Below are 19,818 nucleotides of genomic sequence, written 5' to 3'. Positions count from 1 at the left end.
CTAGTGAGCTCTGGGGGTTGAGTTTGTGGGGCTAGTGGGGGAAAACTTGATGTATTTTGTTTTGTGTGGCTTTGGTTCATGATGACTATAAGCTTTTCCTCTTTTTGAAAACTTTTGTAATGGGGAAAGCTCTTTTGTAAGCCTGTGTCTTGTTTATGCAAATAAATAAGTTACGTTGGAAACATCATCTTGTATGGCATTGCCCGAAACTTGTGTTATGTATGTATGTGTGGCTATGGTGTAGTAGAAAAATGAATGTCGCTTGTGCCATTGTGCAGATGAGCCGTGAAGAACGACTTCGTAGGAGAAGGAGCCAGGCCCAGTCGTCATCTCAAGACTTCCCAGAAGGAAGTGGCTCGGAAAGGCCAAGTGGTGATAAGTCATTCGAAAGGTTCGTCGAAATGATGATGAGTTCGGTGAACAGACCAGAAACCCCTACTACAAATTGGCTGAAGATGTTTCGAGATTTACATCCGCCAAGCTTTAAGGGAGACCCAGAAATGGACCCAAAGTGTAGGAGAATATTGGATGGAGCAAACTGAAAAACTACTGGAACACTTGGAGTGCCCTGAAGACCACTGGGTAAGGTGCGCTACATTTATGTTAGAGGAAGAAGCGGCTATCTGGTGGAAGTCAATGTCAAGAGTCTTAAGGACTCGAAATACCATCCAAGAAAATGAGGAGGTGCGGGTGACACCTATTACCTGGGAGCAGTTCAAAATTGCATTCAATGATAAGTACTTTCCTGAGTACTGGAGAGAGGTGAAGAAACAAGAGTTTTTGAAGCTGAACCAATCAGAGGATATGTTTGTGGTGCAGTACGAGGCCAAGTTTTCCAAGCTGATAAAGTATGTACCTATGTACACTACGGATGAATTTGAGAAGGCCCAGAAGTTCTTTCAAGGACTTAGAAAGGAAGTGAAGCAAGTACTGTACGCGTGGAACATTCGTACTTTTGATGATGCAGTTGAGAAGGCTATTACTGTTGAGCGAAACATGATGGCTCAGGGAGAGCTGAAACTCCGAAGTGATGTGAAAAAGGAGGTGGAGAGCAAAGACAAATCAACAAACCCTCCAGTAGCACAATTCAAGAAGCCTGAAGGAGCTAAATTTAAGAGGGAAAGATATTGCAAGAAGTGCCAAAGGAGGCATGCTAACAACAAGTGTGGGACCAAAAGCAAAGGAGCAGGTTGCTTTATGTGTGGAGAAGTTGGACATTTAGCGAGAGACTGCCCTTCGAGGAAAACATTGAAGATCGAGGAAGGGGCCAAAAGGGAAGTAACGTGCTATGCTTGCAAGCAACGGGGACATTATTCATGGAACTGCCCCCAACGAGACAAGTCTGACCCAAGGAAGAAGCCAGAGGGAAAACCAGGCCCACAATCAGCACGAGTATTTCAACTAACAAAGGCGGAGGCTGATGCTGACCCGATCGTTGTGGAAGGTACGCTCTTCATCCACACTACTCCTGTACATGCATTGGTAGACCCTGGTGCCACTCATTCATTCATAGCAAATGAGTCTGCTAGGAGTTTGGGTCTTGCACCCTCGATAATAGGGCATGGAGTTAGAATTCAATCTCCAATTGGGGAGACTATGGAGACTAATTTAATGATCCGAGATTGTGATGTGGATATTGAGGACGAGAAATTTAAGATAGATCTTATACTGATGGAGATGCATGACTTCGATGTCATCCTATGAATGGATTTCCTTTCTCGGTATTGCGCCAGTATGGATTGTTTGGAAAAGACAGTAGAATTGGGATGTCCGGGGGGAAAGGTGGTGACGTTTAAGGGACCACGGTTTGGTAGGTCGTTAAAATTTGTATCGGCCTTGAAGGCCTGCAAATGGTTGGAAAACGGAGCATATGGATTTATAGCTTATGTTATGGTAGTGGACAATAAGTCAGAAATGAAACCAGAGGAGGTAGAAGTAGTGAGGGAGTTCTTGGATGTTTTCCCAAATGACTTAATAGAGCTACCTCCTGATCGAGAGGTGGAGTTTGCCATTGAACTGTTGCCGGGAACAACACCAATTTCTATACCCACTTATCAAATGGCCCCGGCTGAGTTGAAGGAGCTTAAGGTACAACTTCAAGATTTGGTGGATAAGGGATTTATTCGACCAAGTATTTCCCCATGGGGAGCTCCAGTGTTGTTTGTAAAGAAGAAAGATGGCAGCTTACGATTGTGCATCGATTTTCGAGCACTCAATAAGGTGATAGTGAAAAATAAGTACCCATTGCCTAGAATTGGAGAGTTATTTGATCAATTGAAAGGTGCCAGAATATTTTCAAAAATTGATCTGCGCTCGGGGTACTACCAACTGAAAGTTAGAAGTGAGGATATACCCAAGACGGCATTTCGGTGTCGATACGGACACTTTGAATTTTTGGTAATGCCATTCGGGTTAACCAATGCCCCTGCAACTTTTATGGATCTCATGAATAGAGTGTTTAAACCATTTCTAGACCAGTTTGTGATCGTCTTTATTGATGATATCTTGGTGTACTCAGCTAGTGAGGCGGAGCACTGTGAGCATTTGAGGTTGGTGCTAGAAAGGTTGCGTAGCGAAAGGCTATATGCCAAATTTTCCAAATGTAGCTTCTGGCTAAGGGAGGTGGCATTTCTTGGCCATGTAATTTTGAGTGACGGTGTATCAGTGGATCCATCCAAGATAGAGGCCGTTAAGAACTGGCACCGACCGAGTACAGTGTTCGAGGTAAGAAGTTTTCTAGGGTTAGCTGGATACTATCGACAATTCGTTGAAGGATTTTCAAAAATTGTTTGCCTCTGACATGTTTGACTCAGAAGAATGTGAGGTTCATATGGGATGACAAGTGTGAACAAAGTTTTGAGGAACTTAAGAAACGGTTGACCACAGCGCCGATTTTGACCCTACCTGAAGGTTCAGGAGGATTCGTGGTCTACAGTGATGCTTCAGGATCGGGATTAGGCTGCGTGTTGATGCAGCATGGTAAAGTGATTACTTATGGGTCGCGTCAATTACGACCTCATGAGAAGAACTACCCGGTCCACGATTTGGAATTGGCTGCAGTCATCCACGCCCTGAAGATTTGGCGATATTATCTCTACGGTGAGAAGTTTGAGATCTACACCGATCATAAAAGCCTAAAGTATATCTTTTCCCAAAAAGAGCTGAACATGAGACAACGTCGATGGATGGAGTTCTTGAAGGACTATGACTGCACCATCCATTATCATCCAGGGCGGGCGAATGTTGTGGCGGATGCCCTTAGTCGTAGGGATCTTGCTGTCGCGGCCGGGATGATGATGTGGGAATGGCAGCTGATAGAGGTGTTCAGTAGCCTAACGATGGGTGTAGCGCCTGGGAACGGTATATCCATGGTGGCTAGTCTGCGAATTCAGCCAGGTTGGTGGGAGGAGATACGGCAGGCTACCGGGGAAGATCGGAGACTTCGCCAATGGGTGGATGAGAAAGGTGAGCCAATGAAGATAGGTTTTGAGTTCAGAGATGGAATCATGAGGATGAACGGGCGAATTTATATTCCTAATAATGAAGAATTAAGGCAAAAGATTTTAGATGAAGCTCATGATCAAAGTACACTGTACATCCAGGGGCGACCAAGATGTATAAAGACTTGAGAGAAGTTTATTGGTGGCCTGGAATGAAACGGAGTGTGGCTCAGTATGTAGCCAAGTGTGACACATGCCAACGTATTAAGATCGAGCATCAGCGGCCAGCAGGATTGTTGCGACCGTTAGAGATACCAGAATGGAAGTGGGAGCACATCTCCATGGATTTCATTGTGGGATTGCCCAAGACAGTAAGGAAGAAAGACTCGATATGGGTTGTGGTCGACAGGCTAACAAAGTTGGCTCATTTCATACCTGTTCGAACTGGTCAAGGTGCGGAAGAGCTGTCACGGATTTATGTTCAGGAAATTGTACGGTTGCATGGAACCCCAGTCAGCATTGTGTCTGATAGAGATTCAAAATTTTTATCAAGATTTTGGACATGTTTGCAAGAAGAATTGGGAACGAGGTTGAATTTTAGTACTGCTTATCACCCCCAGACAGATGGCCAGACTGAGAGGGTGAACCAGGTTTTGGAAGACATGTTGCGGGCATGTGTCCTAGAATTTGGAGGAAATTGGGATGAGTACTTTCCGTTGGTAGAATTCTCATATAATAACAGCTATCAGAGTAGCATCGGCATGGCGCCGTATGAAGCTTTGTATGGCAGGCATTGTCGATCGCCTTCGTGTTGGCTTGAGGTGGGTGAAAGGCAGCTGGCCAAGACTGAATTAGTGCAGCAAGCCTCTGAGAAGATTGATGTGGCGAGAAAGTGTATGAAGATTGCTCAAGATCGCCAAAAATACTATGCGGATCACCGTGCGCGAGATTTAGAATTTCAAGAAGGGGATAGAGTATTTCTTCGGATCTCACCACAAAGACTGTCAATGAGAAATCGGAAGCAAGGGAAGCTTAGTCCGAAGTTTATGGGACCGTATAGGATCATTGAGCGAGTAGGTCCTTTGGCCTATCGGTTGGCCTTGTCCAACGAATTAGCTGGATTTCATGACGTGTTCCATGTGTCTCAATTGCGAAAGTTCATACCGGATCCAAGAATGGAAGTTCCAGAGGAAGAGGTTGAGGTTCGTCAAAACATAACCTATATTGAAAGGCCGGTAAAAATCTTGGACCGCAAGGAAAAGAAATTGAGAAGCAAATCAATTCCATTAGTTAAAGTTCAATGGAACCATCACTCTGATCGGGAAGCAACATGGGAGCTAGAAGAGCATTTAAAGCGTCAATTTCCCGAATTATTTGTTGATGTAATGGAAGAGTAGCTTTGATGTATTGATACATTGCATTAATGGAAATGAAATTTCGAGAACGAAATTCTTTTAAGAGAGGTGGATTGTAATACCCTCGATGAGTCATGATAAATTTTGTCATTTAAGAGAATTTTGGTCTATGAAAAATTCCACAATTGCCCTTGAATTAAAGAAAATGCCATGATATATTGGATGTCTTAGGAGGGGCAAAATGGTAATTTGGAATTCCATCCCAAAGGAAGATAAATTATCTTTGGAGAAATTATTTATATTGGAGAATTAATTTTGGAGAATTTAATTCTTGATTAAGTGCATGGATAATTAGGAATTAAATTGGAAAACCAAGTATGGCTAGATTAGTGACACTTGGCAAATTCTTATGAAATGAGATTTAATTTAATTTGGAGAATAAGGATTTATTTAATTAAGAGAATTTGGTGACACATGACATGATCTTATGAATCAAGAGGGATATTTAATAAATGCAAAAAGGAAAAGAAATTAGTCTCTCAAGCATTAATGAGAGCCATTATGGAGAGAATTAAAAGGAAAATCTATATTAAAAAGAAATGTGTCAAGCATTAATGTTGGAAAATAGAGGATTTAAATAAATGCTAAAGTAAATGGATTATGTCTTTCAAGAGCCTTTAAATTTAAATCAAAAAGAAATTATTTAAGTCTCCATTAAATGCTTGAAAAGTTGTGGATTTAAATTAAATGCAAATTTGGGAAATTAGTCAATCTTGGAAATTAGTCATGATTTAATTATTTGGAAAATGGAGAATTATGGAAAATTGGGATTGATCCAAGGGAGGAGATTTAGTCTCCAAAGAAAGATCAATGGATGAGAATTAAGAAGACAAGTCTCTTGGATTTGTGTTTCCTTTGAATCTAGACAAGTGTTCTCCTAAAATCAAGGGCTAGGATTTAAATTGGGAGAAGCACAAGGATTGTGCTAATGTTCAAAGGTGGAGATTAAGTCTCTTGAAATAAGAAGAAATCTATGGCTAGGATGTGATCTTGAGATTTGGCATGGATTAAGAAGAAAGCTCTATAAATAAGAAGTGAGAAATTGGTTCAAAGCTTTTTTTTCCATTTGTGAAGTGAAGAAGCAAGAAGGCAAGCAAGTCTAAGAGAAGGGAAAAGAAAGACTAGCAAAGGTAAATCTAGTTTTCTCCCTTGATATAGTTGAATGCATGTGTTTAAGAGCTAAAATCCCTTTATTATTTTTCTTTAAGGGTGAGTCTTAGCTTGTGGAGGTGTTGAAGCTTCAAAGTCTAAGAGGGATTCTTGACTTGTGAGAGTATTAAAGCTTCAAAGAAACAAGGTAAGGGATAGCCCCAAGTGGAGGGGTTTTTGCTTGCATTTGTACATGTGTGAATGAGGTTGCATGTAATGGTTCTTTGCATGTTTTGTGCCGAACTGGACCTATGGCCATAAGGAGGACTTGTGAGGGGAGAGACGGGTAGGTTGGTGCCTTAACCTAAGTGGTTATGAGGGCATGGAGAACTACCCTTAATATGCATTGCATTTACATTACATGTTATGTTTCTCATACTTCATTTACATTTGCATAGCAGCCTTACTGAGCTTTGGCTCATAAGGTCCTTTGACCTCAATGTAGGTGGAGAATCATCAAAGGGAAATGGAGTTTTGCAAGGGTGAAGGTATTGAAGCAAAGAGGAAACCATGTGTAGTGGTTATGTAGTTTTGTGTTTGTCTTGTATTATTTTGTTAAACTTGGAATGTATGTAAATGTGGTAAAAAGGGGGGTAAACTTGAGTGTTTTGGAAGCACCTTGGTATGGAAATGTATTCTGGAAAATATGGTATTTAAAAAAAATATATATATTTTTTTTGTGTCAAAAATGGGTGAGGCAGTGGGCTGGCGAGGCCAAAGGCGCGCTTGGGCGAGGCCAGCGCGGCCGCGGGCCCGGGGCGTGCGCGGCCCGCGGGCGAGGCCTGCGCGGTGGGGGGCGCGGCAGCTGCTGCCCCCCCCCCCCCCTTGTGGCTGCTGTGAAGTTATTTTTTATATTTTTTGGGTTATTTAATTATTTCTGAGATTTTATAAAGTTCTGAAATAATTTAAATAAATAAATAAATAAATGAGTATTTAGCCTCTAAATTAATTTTTAAATTAATGTGAATTTGAGGCAATTGTGGGAAAAAATTTCTACATTTTGGGAAATTAAATAATGGAGTATTTTCCTTAAAGTTTGAAATTGGATGAGGATGCTTGAGATTTGTATTTCAAAAATTAATTTCCTAATGGTTGGAAAATTATGGAAATTTTGAAATAAATAAAGGGAAAATCAATGGAGCTTTAATGAGGAAAATTTATTTAAATTTTTCCAAAGAAGTATTAATCCAAATATTTTCCAAAGGAATTGGAAGTGAGATAAATGGGTTAATGGTTGGGGCAAAGATAGGAAAAATTTATTTTCTTAAAATTAAGGCGTTATGCCATAAATTTTTTAAGCTAGAGAGTTAGCTTATTTTCTTTCGGTCTTGGTAGGTCACCCTTAGCCCTTTGTTAAGGAGCTCGAGAAGGGGTGACGATTGTGAGGTTTCGGGTTTTAATAGGTCGTTTGATAATTCCCGGACCCTCGAGTGGAGCGAAGAGAGGGCAAAGCCTAGTTCCCACCTAGGTCGTTTCCCGTTGAAACGTAGCCGTCTCTTCATCTTTGCCCTAGCGTGTGAATAGTAAGTTGGCTATTCGTGAGTAACACCCGTAGGTGGGAGCGGGGCATTACAACAGAGCAATGCCAAAAGTCATTTGAAGCGTTAAAGGAGTATTTGAAAGAAGTTCCCCTATTAACACGACCAGAAACTGGAGAAACATTGTACTTATACTTGGGGATAAGTGATGAAGCCATAAGTGCAGTATTAATCAGGAAAGAAGGATAGGTGGATCGACCAATATATTATGTTAGTAAAGTATTACAGGGCCCCAAGACACGTTATCCAGTGGCAGAAAAAATGGCATTAGCACTGGTAAACGCATCCAGAAAGTTGAGGCCATACTTCCAAGCTCATTCGATCATCGTACTTACAAATCAGCCCTTGCGAAGTATTTTACAAAAGCCCGAATGTTCCGGTCAACTTACCAAATGGTCCATTGAGTTAAGTGAATATGATATCCAGTATCAACCTCGACAAGCTATAAAGGGACAAGCGCTAGCTGACTTTATTGTGGAATGTACACACTTCGGTAAGGCAACAGAAAATAGGCAGGCAGAATGGTTGTTGTTTGTTGACAGAGCATCTGGTTCACAGGGGAGCGGCGCTGGGATAGTACTCGTATCCCTGGAAGGAGAAACGTTTGAGTATTCCCTACGATTCGCTTTTCCAAGTACTAACAACGTAGCTGAATATGAAGCATTAATCGCTGGAATGAGGATAACAAGAAAATTGGAAGTAGCACAACTGGTTGCTTATAGTGATTCTCAGTTGATTGTGCAGCAGTTTCAGGGACAATATGAAACCAGAGAACAGATAATGGCCCAATACTTGCGTAAAGTAAAAGACCTAGCACAGACATTTCAGAGTTTTCAGTTAACACAAATAAACAGATCACTCAATGGACATGCCGATGCCTTATCTAAACTAGCGTCCACTAAAGAAACAACCGGAAGAGCAGTATTTGTTGAAATGCTTCATCAACCGAGCATTGAAGAAAAAGAGGTATCATATGTGGAGACAAGAATGGATTGGAGATCGTCTTTCTACTGTTATCTCACTAACAATGAAGTACCAGATGACCCACAAGAAGCAAGAAGACTTAAGATGCAAGCTTCAAGGTTTACCATCATAGACGGGATATTATATAAGCGAGCTTACACTACACCTCTTCTCAAATGTTTAGGCCCTCAAGAGGCCGAATATGTCTTGGCAGAAGCTCATAGTGGAGTATGTGGAGAGCACTTGGGAGCAAGAGCCCTAGTAACCAAAATTTTGAGAGCCGATTTCTTTTGTCCCACATTAAGGTCAGACGCCTTAAAGAAAGTCAAATCATGTGACAAATGTCAATGACACGCTCCAGTCCAATCTGCCCCAATATCTCAGTTGCAACCTGCGTTCCAACCTATACCATTCGCTCAGTGGGGTTTGGATATTCTGGGACCTTTCCCTCAAGCGCCTGGGCAAAGAAAATTTTTAATAGTGGCCATTGACTATTTCACCAAATGGATTGAAGCTGAGGCATTGGCTACTATTACGACATGAAAAGTAGAGGCAATGGTGTGGAAAGACATCGTGTCCAGTTTGGGATACCAAGAATTATCGTCACAGATCATGGGAAGCAATTTGACTGTGACTCCTTTAGAAAATTCTGTGACGACCTAGGAATTCAATTAAGATTTGCTTCAGTGGCATATCCCCAAGCTAATGGACAAGCTGAGGTCAATAACCGAACCATATTACATGGCCTAAAAACCCGACTTGAAGGGGCTAGAGGCAGATGGGCCGACGAGCTACCCACCATTTTGTGGGCTTATCGAACAACTAGTCTGGTCGCTACGGGAGAAACTCCATTCAACCTGGTATATGGAATAGAGGCTTTAATTCCCATTGAAATTTCAGCTAAGTCCCCAAGACTGATGGCATATGAGGAAGAGGATGACGCAAGGAATTTTGAAGCGTTGCGAGAAAATTTGGATCTGATTGAAGAGTAGAGGGATAACACTACCATGAAGATAGCTGCATATCAAAGAAGAGTAGCCAGTTATTTCAATTCTCAGGTGAAGAACAGACCCATAAAAGAAGGAGATTTAGTATTTCGAAGATCTGTTGTAACCAACGCACTAAAGGATGATGGAAAGTTACGAGCAAATTGGGATGGGTCGTACCGCATTCTAAAACTGATTGGCCCCAACACTTGCATTTTACAGACTCTTTCAGGGGACACTATGGGGAAAACATGGAATTTGAACTATGTAAAGTTGTATATGAACAATGTATCAGAGAAAAATCTGCAATAACATAAGTCCTAAAGGGACCGTGGACGTAGGCGCATTTGGCCGAACCACATAAAAATGCTTGTGTACGCATGGTTGTCATTTTATTTTCGAAAAGGAAAAGATCGAGCCCGTTGTCCCGCCTATGGCCCGGCAACGAGGTAAACTACGATCGAGCCCGTTCTCCCGCCTATGGCCCGGCAACAAGGTAAACTAAGATCGAGCCCGTTGTCCCGCCTATGGCCCGGCAACAAGGTAAACTAAGATCGAGCCCGTTGTCCCGCCTATGGCCTAGCAACAAGGTAAACTACGATCGAGCCCGTTGTCCCGCCTATGGCCTGGCAACGAGGTAAACTACGATCGAGCCCGTTGTCCCGCCTATCGCCTAGTAACGAGGTAAACTACGATCGAGCCCGTTGTCCCGCCTATGGCCCGGCAACGAGGTAAACTAAGATCGAGCCCGTTGTCCCGCCTATGGCCTGGCAACGAGGTAAATTACGATCGAGCCCGTTGTCCTGTCTATGGCCCGGCAACGACGTAAACTAAGATCGAGCCCGTTGTCCCGCCTATGGTGTAATACCCGGTATTACATGATATTAAAAATAAATAATGTTGATTATTTTGGATAGGACCTTGGGTGGTCCGGAAAGGCCAAAAGTCAAATTTGAGTAATTTATTAATGAAATTTGCCGAATTGGCGACCGGGAGTGCCTCGGGACTTGGATGTCCAGGGAAGAGGACAAGAGATTGATGAGCATCTCGGGATGAAGATAATGGCTCTAAAAGCGGTCCGACTGGGAATAATTTTTGGAATAAATTTCGTATAAGCCCGAGTGGGTGCCATTACCGAATAATCGAAGGGGACCTCCTGGAAGCTGAGAGGACCCTAGGGGAGGTTCGGTTTTCTGAGTAAGGCAACCCTTAAGTGTTTTCGGGTCGAATAAAGGTCCCGTGTAAGCGCAGGGATGAGGTCAGTATTCCCGAGTAACGGTCGGCTATTAATTTGTTGATAAATCGAGATGTGGTGTGGCTTGATAATAATTTAATTAAGCTTTGGAGGGTCAAAGTGTTATTATTAAAAGTCTCAAGTGTAATTTTGTATTCCTTAAAAAGGAATTATGATAAAATAAGGGGATTAAAAGCTTTATATATGTAATTATATATATGGATATATATATGGGCATGAATATATGTATATATATATAGGAGACCGCGAGTTCTCTGCTATCAAAAAAAAAATTTAAATTTTGAATTCAAACAGAGAGATCGAAATTGAGGGAGAGTGAATGCGAGAGGGAGCTCGCAAAAGAGAGAGCGAGAGAGCAATGCCGAGGGGGGGGAAACGGCCGAGCTTGGCCATGGAAGTGGCAGCTTCGAGCTGCTGTTGAAATGGCCGAGACAGAGGCGGCCATGGAAGCCGATTAGAAGCAATGTCGTCGGCGATCGAGGCAAGCAGCGGTGGCACACGATGGCTTGGCTGAGGCGGAGGCACGCAGAGGTGCACCAGGAGCTTCGAACGCTGGCAATGGCGGTCGCGCACAGCAATGGCTCTATGCGCGTAAGCCGGTGATGGCAGAAGGCGTGAGATGCCGCGGTGGTGGCCGCGATGCAGGCTGCTGTGCGAGGCGGAGCAAAAAAAAAAATGACCGGCCGAGGCAAGTGGACCAGCAGCGGTCGAAGGCGCGAGCAGGGTCGGCCATGGCGGTTCCAGCGGCTGCGGTGCGCACAGGTGGCCGGCTGGTTGTTGCTCGCGATGGCGTCGGCCAGTGGCGGCGGTTGCGGAGCTTGCTATGTTGACCGAAGGTAGGTGTGGCGGGCGTCGGAGCCAGGCTTGGCGGCGGCGTGCGTAGGCTGGGCTTAGTAAAGAAGATGAAGGAACAGTGGCTGCGCCCGGGAGAAGAAAACCAAGGAAGAAGAAAGGAAAAATAAAAAGAAAAAAGGAAAATAAAAATAAAGGAAATTCTGGAAAATAGGGAAAAATCCCAAAAAATTCCAGAAAGATTGGGGAAAGTTCTGGAAATTAATTTGGGGCCCGAGAAGCATGTTGGAGGCCGAGAATGAGATTTGGGCGCAAGATTTGCAGCCAAAGAAGCAACGTCGGGTGAGCGTTTTCCTGATGCCTTCTCCAGAATTAATTGAGGTATATTGAGTTAATTCTTCCCTAGTTATTTTCATTAAATGAGTTAATGAATTGTGTAGTATTGGTTGGATTAAACCCTGCGTTGGGGTATTTAAAATTTTGTTAATGGATGATTTTGGGGATGTTCGGAGTAGTTGAGGGCATTAATTGAATGCCGGATGTTAATGGAGTTGGGGTTTTGTGTGTTTTGCATCTAGGTTTGATCGGGGAGGCGGTGATCCTAGAGGAACTAGAGGTTCGAGCTGGAATTCGTGCCGAGGCGGAGATGAAGCTTCGACCCAGGTAAGGGACGGCCCCATGTGGAGGTGGCCTTGCAAGTTGGTAAATGTGTTTGATAATGTTTTTTTATGTTGCAGTTGCATGTAGTGGTTAACACTTGCATGATGCGAGACCTAGTGGACCTATGGCCATATGGAGGACTAGTGTGGTGAGGGCTGACAGGTTGATGCCTCAAACCTTAGTGGGTTGTGAGGATGTGTGAGCCTAGCCTCATTTGCATGCATTTGGCATACATAAACATGATTATATTCATATTTACATGCATTGCACCCTTACTGAGTCTTTAAGACTCATGAGGTTTTACCTCATGTGTAGATGATGTAAGCCCAGATGCAAGCCGGGATGGTGCCGGGAGACTGTTATGGAAATTAGCTTGTTGCCTGAGTTGTGTTGTTGTGTAATCTCCTGTAAATTTTTATAAGTATTCATGTAATTGAATGTAAACGATATTGAGCACTAGATGTATTTAATTATTGAAATCATCGTAGTGTGATAAATGATTGTGAGATTGTTCGTGGTATATGGCTTAGTTGGAGAAGCCGAGTTCGGACCGAGTAAAGATCAGCGAGGTATGTTCTCATAAATCCCCAATACTCAGCGAAGTGTTTATATGCTAGCCTCGTGCCTGGGTCACCTCTGGCTTGCTATGGGGTGAGCTGAAGAAAGGTGAAGCTCACTCGAGTTTCGGGTCTTGGTCCGCTGGATTTTTCTTATTTGAGTTGGGACCGATTCCTGAGTGGAGCGAAGGGAAGAACGAAGCCTAGTTCCCACCTAGGGCGTTTCCTGTTGAAACATAGTCCAACCCTTCAGTTGTGGTTGTCGGGTGAGTAATTCGGTCAATTATTTATCGGTGGCGCCCGTAACTGGGAGCGGGTCGTTACAGTTGGTATCAGAGCATGGCTAGCTATATAAGTGAGGAAGGCTAGCGTGCTTGGGTGTTAAGTATGGTCGGTTAAGTGATTGATGTGAGCGATTGCCAGAGTAGCGAGTCGATGATGTCTGGTATGAATTCGGATATAAGTCGAAATGTCGTAACTGCTGAGTTGGGGTCGAGAACAATTGATTTGAAATTTTGAGATTTCAATGTAAGGGTTGGTCTGATAACCTTGAAAGTTGGACATGTGGACCAAGGACCCTAAGGGATTGGGTCAAGTCATTGAGGCCTGCAATGGCATGTATGGATATTCCTGTTCTTGGGATGAGAAAATACCCTCGAATGAGATGATATACCTGTGAGAGGTATGCGGGTCAAGCAATGAGGAACCGAACCCAAGTGTGGGTGTTGGTATCAAGGAAATTCGAATGTGGCATCTCGAGGATATGAAATGTTTTAAGGATGGGGACTCCTTGAGATTGAAGTGTTGAGGCTCGTGTGGGGACACGAACCCGAAGCATGACTAGTCCGGGAGGGAATTAGTGGAGCGTCCCTATGTCAGGGATTTGCCGAGCATGTTCGAGGGAATAGAGTTGTCCCTTGGAAGCGGTGTAGTAAGGCGTGTGCGTTTGAGATAGAGTGAGCTAAAGTGGAAGTTAGCTCGGGACTCAAGGAGATGAGACGTCAGTGAGACTCTATGGAGAGCGTGCCTGTTAGGCATCTGTATGTCATGGCCAATGACGGCATGAAGTAAGTAGCATCCGGAAGGACTCTGAGGGGAGTCAGGATGCTAGATGTATGTGATGCGATGTGATCGTATTGTTATGATGATCCCGGAGGGGATGTGCCTAGGGTATGAGTGGACCCTAGTTGGTTTCATGATGAGACGAGGTCTATCCTTGGGAATGTTAGGCGTGTGACAAGTGGACCCTAGTGGGTGTTTGCATGTGATGGAAGTCCCAAGCGAGTCAAGCTGGAATCCAGATTGGGATTAAGGAGTTGGGCATGCGTTGATGTGCGTGTGAGAGCCATTGGGTTAGCAGTCCTAGTTGTGAAGGGCCAAAAGACCGTTCATGTGAGTGATGGATGAGGGGTCAATCAAAACTCTCATTAGAATGCTTGGGGTCTGGTAGGACTCCTAAGGTCGGGAGATGAGAGATGAATAAACGCTCATTATGATGCCTGGGGTCGTGATGACGCCTAAGGTCTCGAGACCCTTGATGGAACGCGGAGGTCACCCGATGAAGGGTATGAACGGGTGCGTGTGGTCCGAGGGTGATGAGTGTGTGGCAACAGGACATCCATAGGCTATGCGCACAATGGAAATGCCAACTTCGGATGCCAAGTGGGCAGGGGCATGGTGAGCAATGTGGAGACTCCGAATTTTAAATTCCAAGTCATGGGAGCCTGAGTAAGGCGTGCTGGAAGGCCAAGCTGGGCATCGTGACTGAATGCACTATGGGTGTACAAGGAGAGACGAGAGGTCTCGATTTACCTGGAGGGTAATGGTAGGTGCTTTATGGTTATGGGTGCCAGAGCTTGAGGTATGATCTTGTGGGGTAAGATCATGAGGCCTCAAGAGGAAATGTGGTTTAAGAGTCTTTTAAGCGGTAAGAGATGTAGAGTCCTAAGGAGTAAGGCTTCTGGTATGAACTTGAGGTTATCAAGGCAAGGATAACCAAGTAAGTTGGCTTTGGTAAGATGGTGGCGGAACCATCGTAGCTCGGGAAGGCTTTAAGTAGCCTTGATGCTAAGGGTGCAAGGCTCGAGGTGACGGATCAGATGCTATGGACCGTGTGGCAGAGGACTAATGAGTTGGCTCGCGTTGAGGGCAAGTGGCCCATGGGCCTGAGCAATTTAGTGAATTGCAGGTGACGGTCAAATGTCGAAGATTCAGAGCAGCACCCTAGGAAATTTGGTCAGGTGAGACTGAGAATCTCCTGCTAAGGATAGGACATCTAGGGTAGTCCTAAGGAAGAATCGTGGAAAGCGGTAATGATCCTATAGATTTTGCCGAGTAGGAAGGCTGGTAAGAATAATGGCTGCGAGCGTAGCGGGGTGGTCATGTTAAGTTCGATATCAGAGGTGTGACTGAAAGGCTGAAAGCCACATTATGGGGTGCGAAACAGATCAGAGTGGGACTTGAGCCATGTTGTTGGAAACTGTTGTTGGGCCAGTGTAAGGGAGCCACATGATAATAACGATTAGGTGTTGACTCTCTGAAGCACAGGGCAACACGATGGGGAACCAGTGTTGGGCCAGTGTATGGGAGTGACACGGTGATGGTGACCAGGTGTTGGCTCGCCTAAAGTACAGGGCAGCACAGTGATTATGCAGATGGCCAGGGGCTAAAGATTTGTGAAATGTGGTAGGGTGACGAAAGTTGTGGCCAGTTCCACAACTCAACTGCTAGTAATAAGAGTTGTCAGGGTGTTCCACCCAAGTGGAGTGTAAGCCCTTTATCTCGTTAAAGTAGTGTTGAGGCGGTTTAACGAATGTTGAGGTGTTGTAGCATCTCGAGATGTTTAAGGAAGAAACCCGGAAAAAAGAAACGGGTCTAGCATGGGAATAACGCTACGGTTGATGCCTATCGTTGATGGGTCTAATGCTAAGGACCACTGGATATAGACGGTTAGTTCACAGAAGGGACTGCAGCCCTCTATGTGGAGTAACCTGTCTGCGGTGGAGACGATTAGACGCCGAAGACTTGGGGTATGCCATAGGTTATGTCTGGGCTAGACTTAAATTTCTGTGAGGGTTGAAGTGCCGTGGTAGTACTTTTGTTGTCAGGGCAGCAAGAAGGATTGTGAATCGATTAGGTGATATCTTGTGGTGTGATAACAAGACGTGTGGCGATGCTCCTTATTAAAGGATGCTAACGCAGTTGTGGTTGAATTTGATCGAAGTTGATCAAATAAATTGAGATGATGGACCCTGTGACCTTGTGATGATGCAAGAAGATGGGTCAACTGGTGGAGTTGGTAAATGACTCCAGGATGTTACGTAAGTGCCGTGAAGGGCGAGACTTACGAGTTAGAAGCCAACCATGAAATGTGAAAGTTGAAGCATGCAAAAGTTTCAAGTATGGGGATCTCTAATCCTGTGATGTGAGTTGTGGCAGGCTAAACGTGTGGCAGAGGCACGGTTTGAAATTCGTGAAGGCTTGCAAGTGCACGGTCTAGTATTAGTCCTGATGTGTCGATGCGAAAATGAGGAAGTATCCTCATGTAGCACTGGATGGATTTCCGGTTGATGACACAGGATCAGTTGCCAAGTGGTAGCACCTGATGGCAATGATGGGAGCATGAGGCTCAAGGACCGTGACGTAAAGCCTTATTGATTGACCGTGTACAAAAAGGTTCGGCGGCTCCTGGTGGTTAGACTAGGCGAATTTTGAGAAAGAGATCCAAGGCAATAAAGATGGTTGGTCAGGGTAGAATTGTGCTTGAAGGAGTGCTACTCCGTAACGAGAGTTATAAATGGTGGAGCTGAAATGTGTCCTGGGTAGAATGTGAGAGGTTCTCCCGAGAAAGGTCGAGCATAGGGCGACAACATTAAATGGATCTCCTAAGGCACTACCACTCTAACAGGATGCATCACCCGGGGAAAGCCAGCGTGATGGCAAGTGCCTGAGTAGGAATGTGAGTCCTACGACATCTAGTGGAAGTGTGAGTTCCACAGGAGTAGCAGGGGTGATGTCTAGTGGGTGGATTTAAATCAAAAATCATAGTCGATGAGTGCAAGAGTAATGCCTGGAGAAAAGTTATGTTGGTTATGAGCCGGGCGATCCGGGTAAAGCTAATCGAGTTGATTAGATGGAAGGTGAAGACGAATTTAAGATGTCACCAATGGGTGGCTAGAGCTCAAAGAAAGAGCTTGTGGGACGAGATTGGTTCTCAGGAATCGTGTAGAAGTGATGAAATCACCTGGAAGCTGTGAGTAATACAGCTAGAGGGATGCCTTGGAGTTTGGGCAATTAATGAGATTTAACCTCGTGGCTAAAGGTTAACGATTGTGAAAGGAAATCGGCTAGTGGAGCCGATTGGTGACTAGCTGAGGGTAGCTAATGGTGACCAAAGGCGCCAATTGGTGATAGTAGCAGCGGCGAGCGGTGGCTAGCCATGGCCGTGTTGCGTCGTGAGAGTAGTTGGTCAGTGGCGTTGGTGGATCTGGAGTCGCGGTTGCGGCTGGATGTGGCGCTAAGCGATGGCAAGAGATCGTCTTAGCTGATGATGATGGCGTTAAGGCTAATGTGGACGCTCACTGAGTGATGTGAGCTGGTTGTAGCAAAAGTTATAAGAAACCTGGGAGAAGCCAAAGTTTCTCAGGGAATAAGCTAGCTGCTATAAGTATAGCAAAGTGATTTGTGGAAAATGGCCTAAGGGTGGGGTCGTGTTTGTTGTGATGACTAGTAAGATTCAAGGAGCAGCGAGTCTTTGAGATGACGTGGTGGTGTCATCGTCGCTGTAAGAGAATTCATTGTTGTCATGGTGTTGTCCCTGCCGAGTAGGACAAAGGGAACCATTAAGCATGGTTTAAATCAGGTGTTTATCACAAATTGAGAAAGAACCTGATTTTGGGATTGCCGAAAGGTTCCATGCTTCAAGAGTAAGAGGCTTTGTTGAGAAATGTGAGATTTAAAAAGTCCTAACGAAATTGAAGCTAGGCGAGTAAATTTGGCTAAAAGACCGCTACAAGAGTAGGGGTGTTACCGTGTTAGCTTGTTGTGGTGCGGACCAAAGGCACGAGTCATCCTACAAGTGCGATGCAATAAGTGATTGTGCAGATGGTAATAAGCCAATCACTTGTGCCACGCACCGTGGGTGATGACGAGGGCTGATTAATGGTTCCGCGACCTTAAGCGCAATGATAGGATCCTTGACTCGCGGTAGGGTTTAATAGCCAAGATAAGGCCTAGCATGGGGCATGATTGTGAAAGCTGAATTGGGTGAAGTATTAAAGAGGGGTTGCTCAGTGAAGAGTTCCCTTGTATGGGTAAGAGACCCCTACTAGCGTGCGATATCGGCTAGTAAGTATCCTTATGTGCTTAATGCGAAGAACTCCTGGTTGGGAGATGGTTGTGGCCCGAGCATGATTAAGCTCGAGGTGAGATTGTAATAGTGCGTGCATCGCCAAGCTCGAGTTGGACTCGGGTAATGCACGTATGGTTGAAATGTGAAATTACCTGACATGGTGTTAGGTATATCGATTTTTCGTAATCGTATCGATAAATGAGGGTCAGCTGGTCAAGGTAGTAGACCATGTATGAAATGGTCGAAATTGGCAGGGTGGGCCAAATGGGTGCTTCCCATGTAGTGCTAGCATGGTTAGTTGATCGGTAATGAGAGGTTGCCATGAGGATCGACTCAAACTCTGCATGCTTGTAATAAATGGCGGTGTGCCATGATAAATGGGTGTCTGAGTGTCTTGTGGGCACTAAAAGAGACATTGCGGTGATGATCAGTGCTAAAACGTTGCTGGTTGGACCAGCGTAAAATCGTGGCCATGTGTGATTGGCAGTGGGAAACGTTGCCGTGTGTGATCGGCGTAAAATCGTGGTAGGCTGATCAGTAATGCAATGTTTGTGAGAGTTGTTTCGGGTGATGCGAAAAGGGGAAATGGGAAGTAAACCTGCAAATTGATGCTTCGAGGCAGAGAAAATTCATCTGGAGATGAATGTCGTTACAGTAAGCATGATCAGCGACCAGAGGTGCCGTTTGGCGGGAGGCCAAAGTGATAATCGGTTGGTGAACGTCCTGGAAAGGTGGAGGAGCAAATGCCTAAGTGAAGCCTTGAGGTGGGAATAACCCAAGGTGAAGGCTGAGAAATGGTTCGGCTACGAGATTCTTGAGCAGGAGATTCGGAGAGTAGCTAGAGAATGTGATTATCTTGGGTAAGAGATTAAGGCAAAGTGAATTTCGAGGACGAAATTCTTTAAGGAGGGTGGAATGTAATACCCGGTATTACATGATATTAAAAATAAATAATGTTGATTATTTTGGATAGGACCTCGGGTGGTCCGGAAAGGCCAAAAGTCAAATTTGAGTAATTTATTAATGAAATTTGCCGAATTGGCGGCCGGGAGTGCCTCGGGACTTGGATGTCTAGGGAAGAGGACAAGAGATTGATGAGCATCTCGGGATGAAGATAATGGCGCTAAAAGCGGTCCGACTGGGAATAATTTTTGGAATAAATTTCGTATAAGCCCGAGTGGGTGCCATTACCGAATAATCGAATGGGACCTCCTGGAAGCTGAGAGGACCCTAAGGGAGGTTCGGTTTTCTGAGTAAGGCAACCCTTAAGTGTTTTCGGGTCGAATAAAGGTCCCGTGCAGGCGTAGGGATGAGGTCAGTATTCCCGAGTAACGGTCGGCTATTAATTTTTTGATAAATCGAGATGTGGTGTGGCTTGATAATAATTTAATTAAGTTTTGGAGGGTCAAAGTGTTATTATTAAAAGTCTCAAGTGTAATTTTGTATTCCTTAAAAAGGAATTATGATAAAATAAGGGGATTAAAAGCTTTATATATGTAATTATATATATGGATATATATATGGCCATGAATATATGTATATATATATATAGGAGACCGCGAGTTCTCTGCTATCAAAAAAAAAATTTAAATTTTGAATTCAAACAGAGAGATCGAAATTGAGGGAGAGTGAATGCGAGAAGGAGCTCGCAAAAGAGGGAGCGAGAGAGCAATGCCAAGGGGGGGGAGACGGCCGAGCTCGGCCATCGAAGTG

At 44.4% G+C, this 19,818-nt stretch overlaps 1 protein-coding gene across 1 annotated transcript; it reads left to right on the top strand.

Annotated features, from left to right (window-relative positions):
• The first annotated feature begins 636 nt into the window (after positions 1-636).
• On the top strand, positions 637-1,704 carry LOC127811112 (uncharacterized). Its single transcript, XM_052350823.1, has one exon. It carries the CDS (start codon positions 637-639, stop codon positions 1,702-1,704), a length of 1,068 nt encoding a protein of 355 aa, XP_052206783.1.
• The last annotated feature ends 18,114 nt before the right edge of the window (positions 1,705-19,818 follow it).

The sequence above is a fragment of the Diospyros lotus genome, chromosome 10 (assembly GCF_014633365.1).
Source record: "Diospyros lotus cultivar Yz01 chromosome 10, ASM1463336v1, whole genome shotgun sequence".
Taxonomy (NCBI): domain Eukaryota; kingdom Viridiplantae; phylum Streptophyta; class Magnoliopsida; order Ericales; family Ebenaceae; genus Diospyros; species Diospyros lotus.
This window is presented reverse-complemented; position numbering and strand designations above follow the sequence as displayed.

What these genes read in the sequence shown, in the direction of transcription:
- LOC127811112 (XM_052350823.1), top strand. Translation starts at nt 637, where the DNA reads ATGTCAAGAGTCTTAAGGACTCGAAATACCATCCAAGAAAATGAGGAG.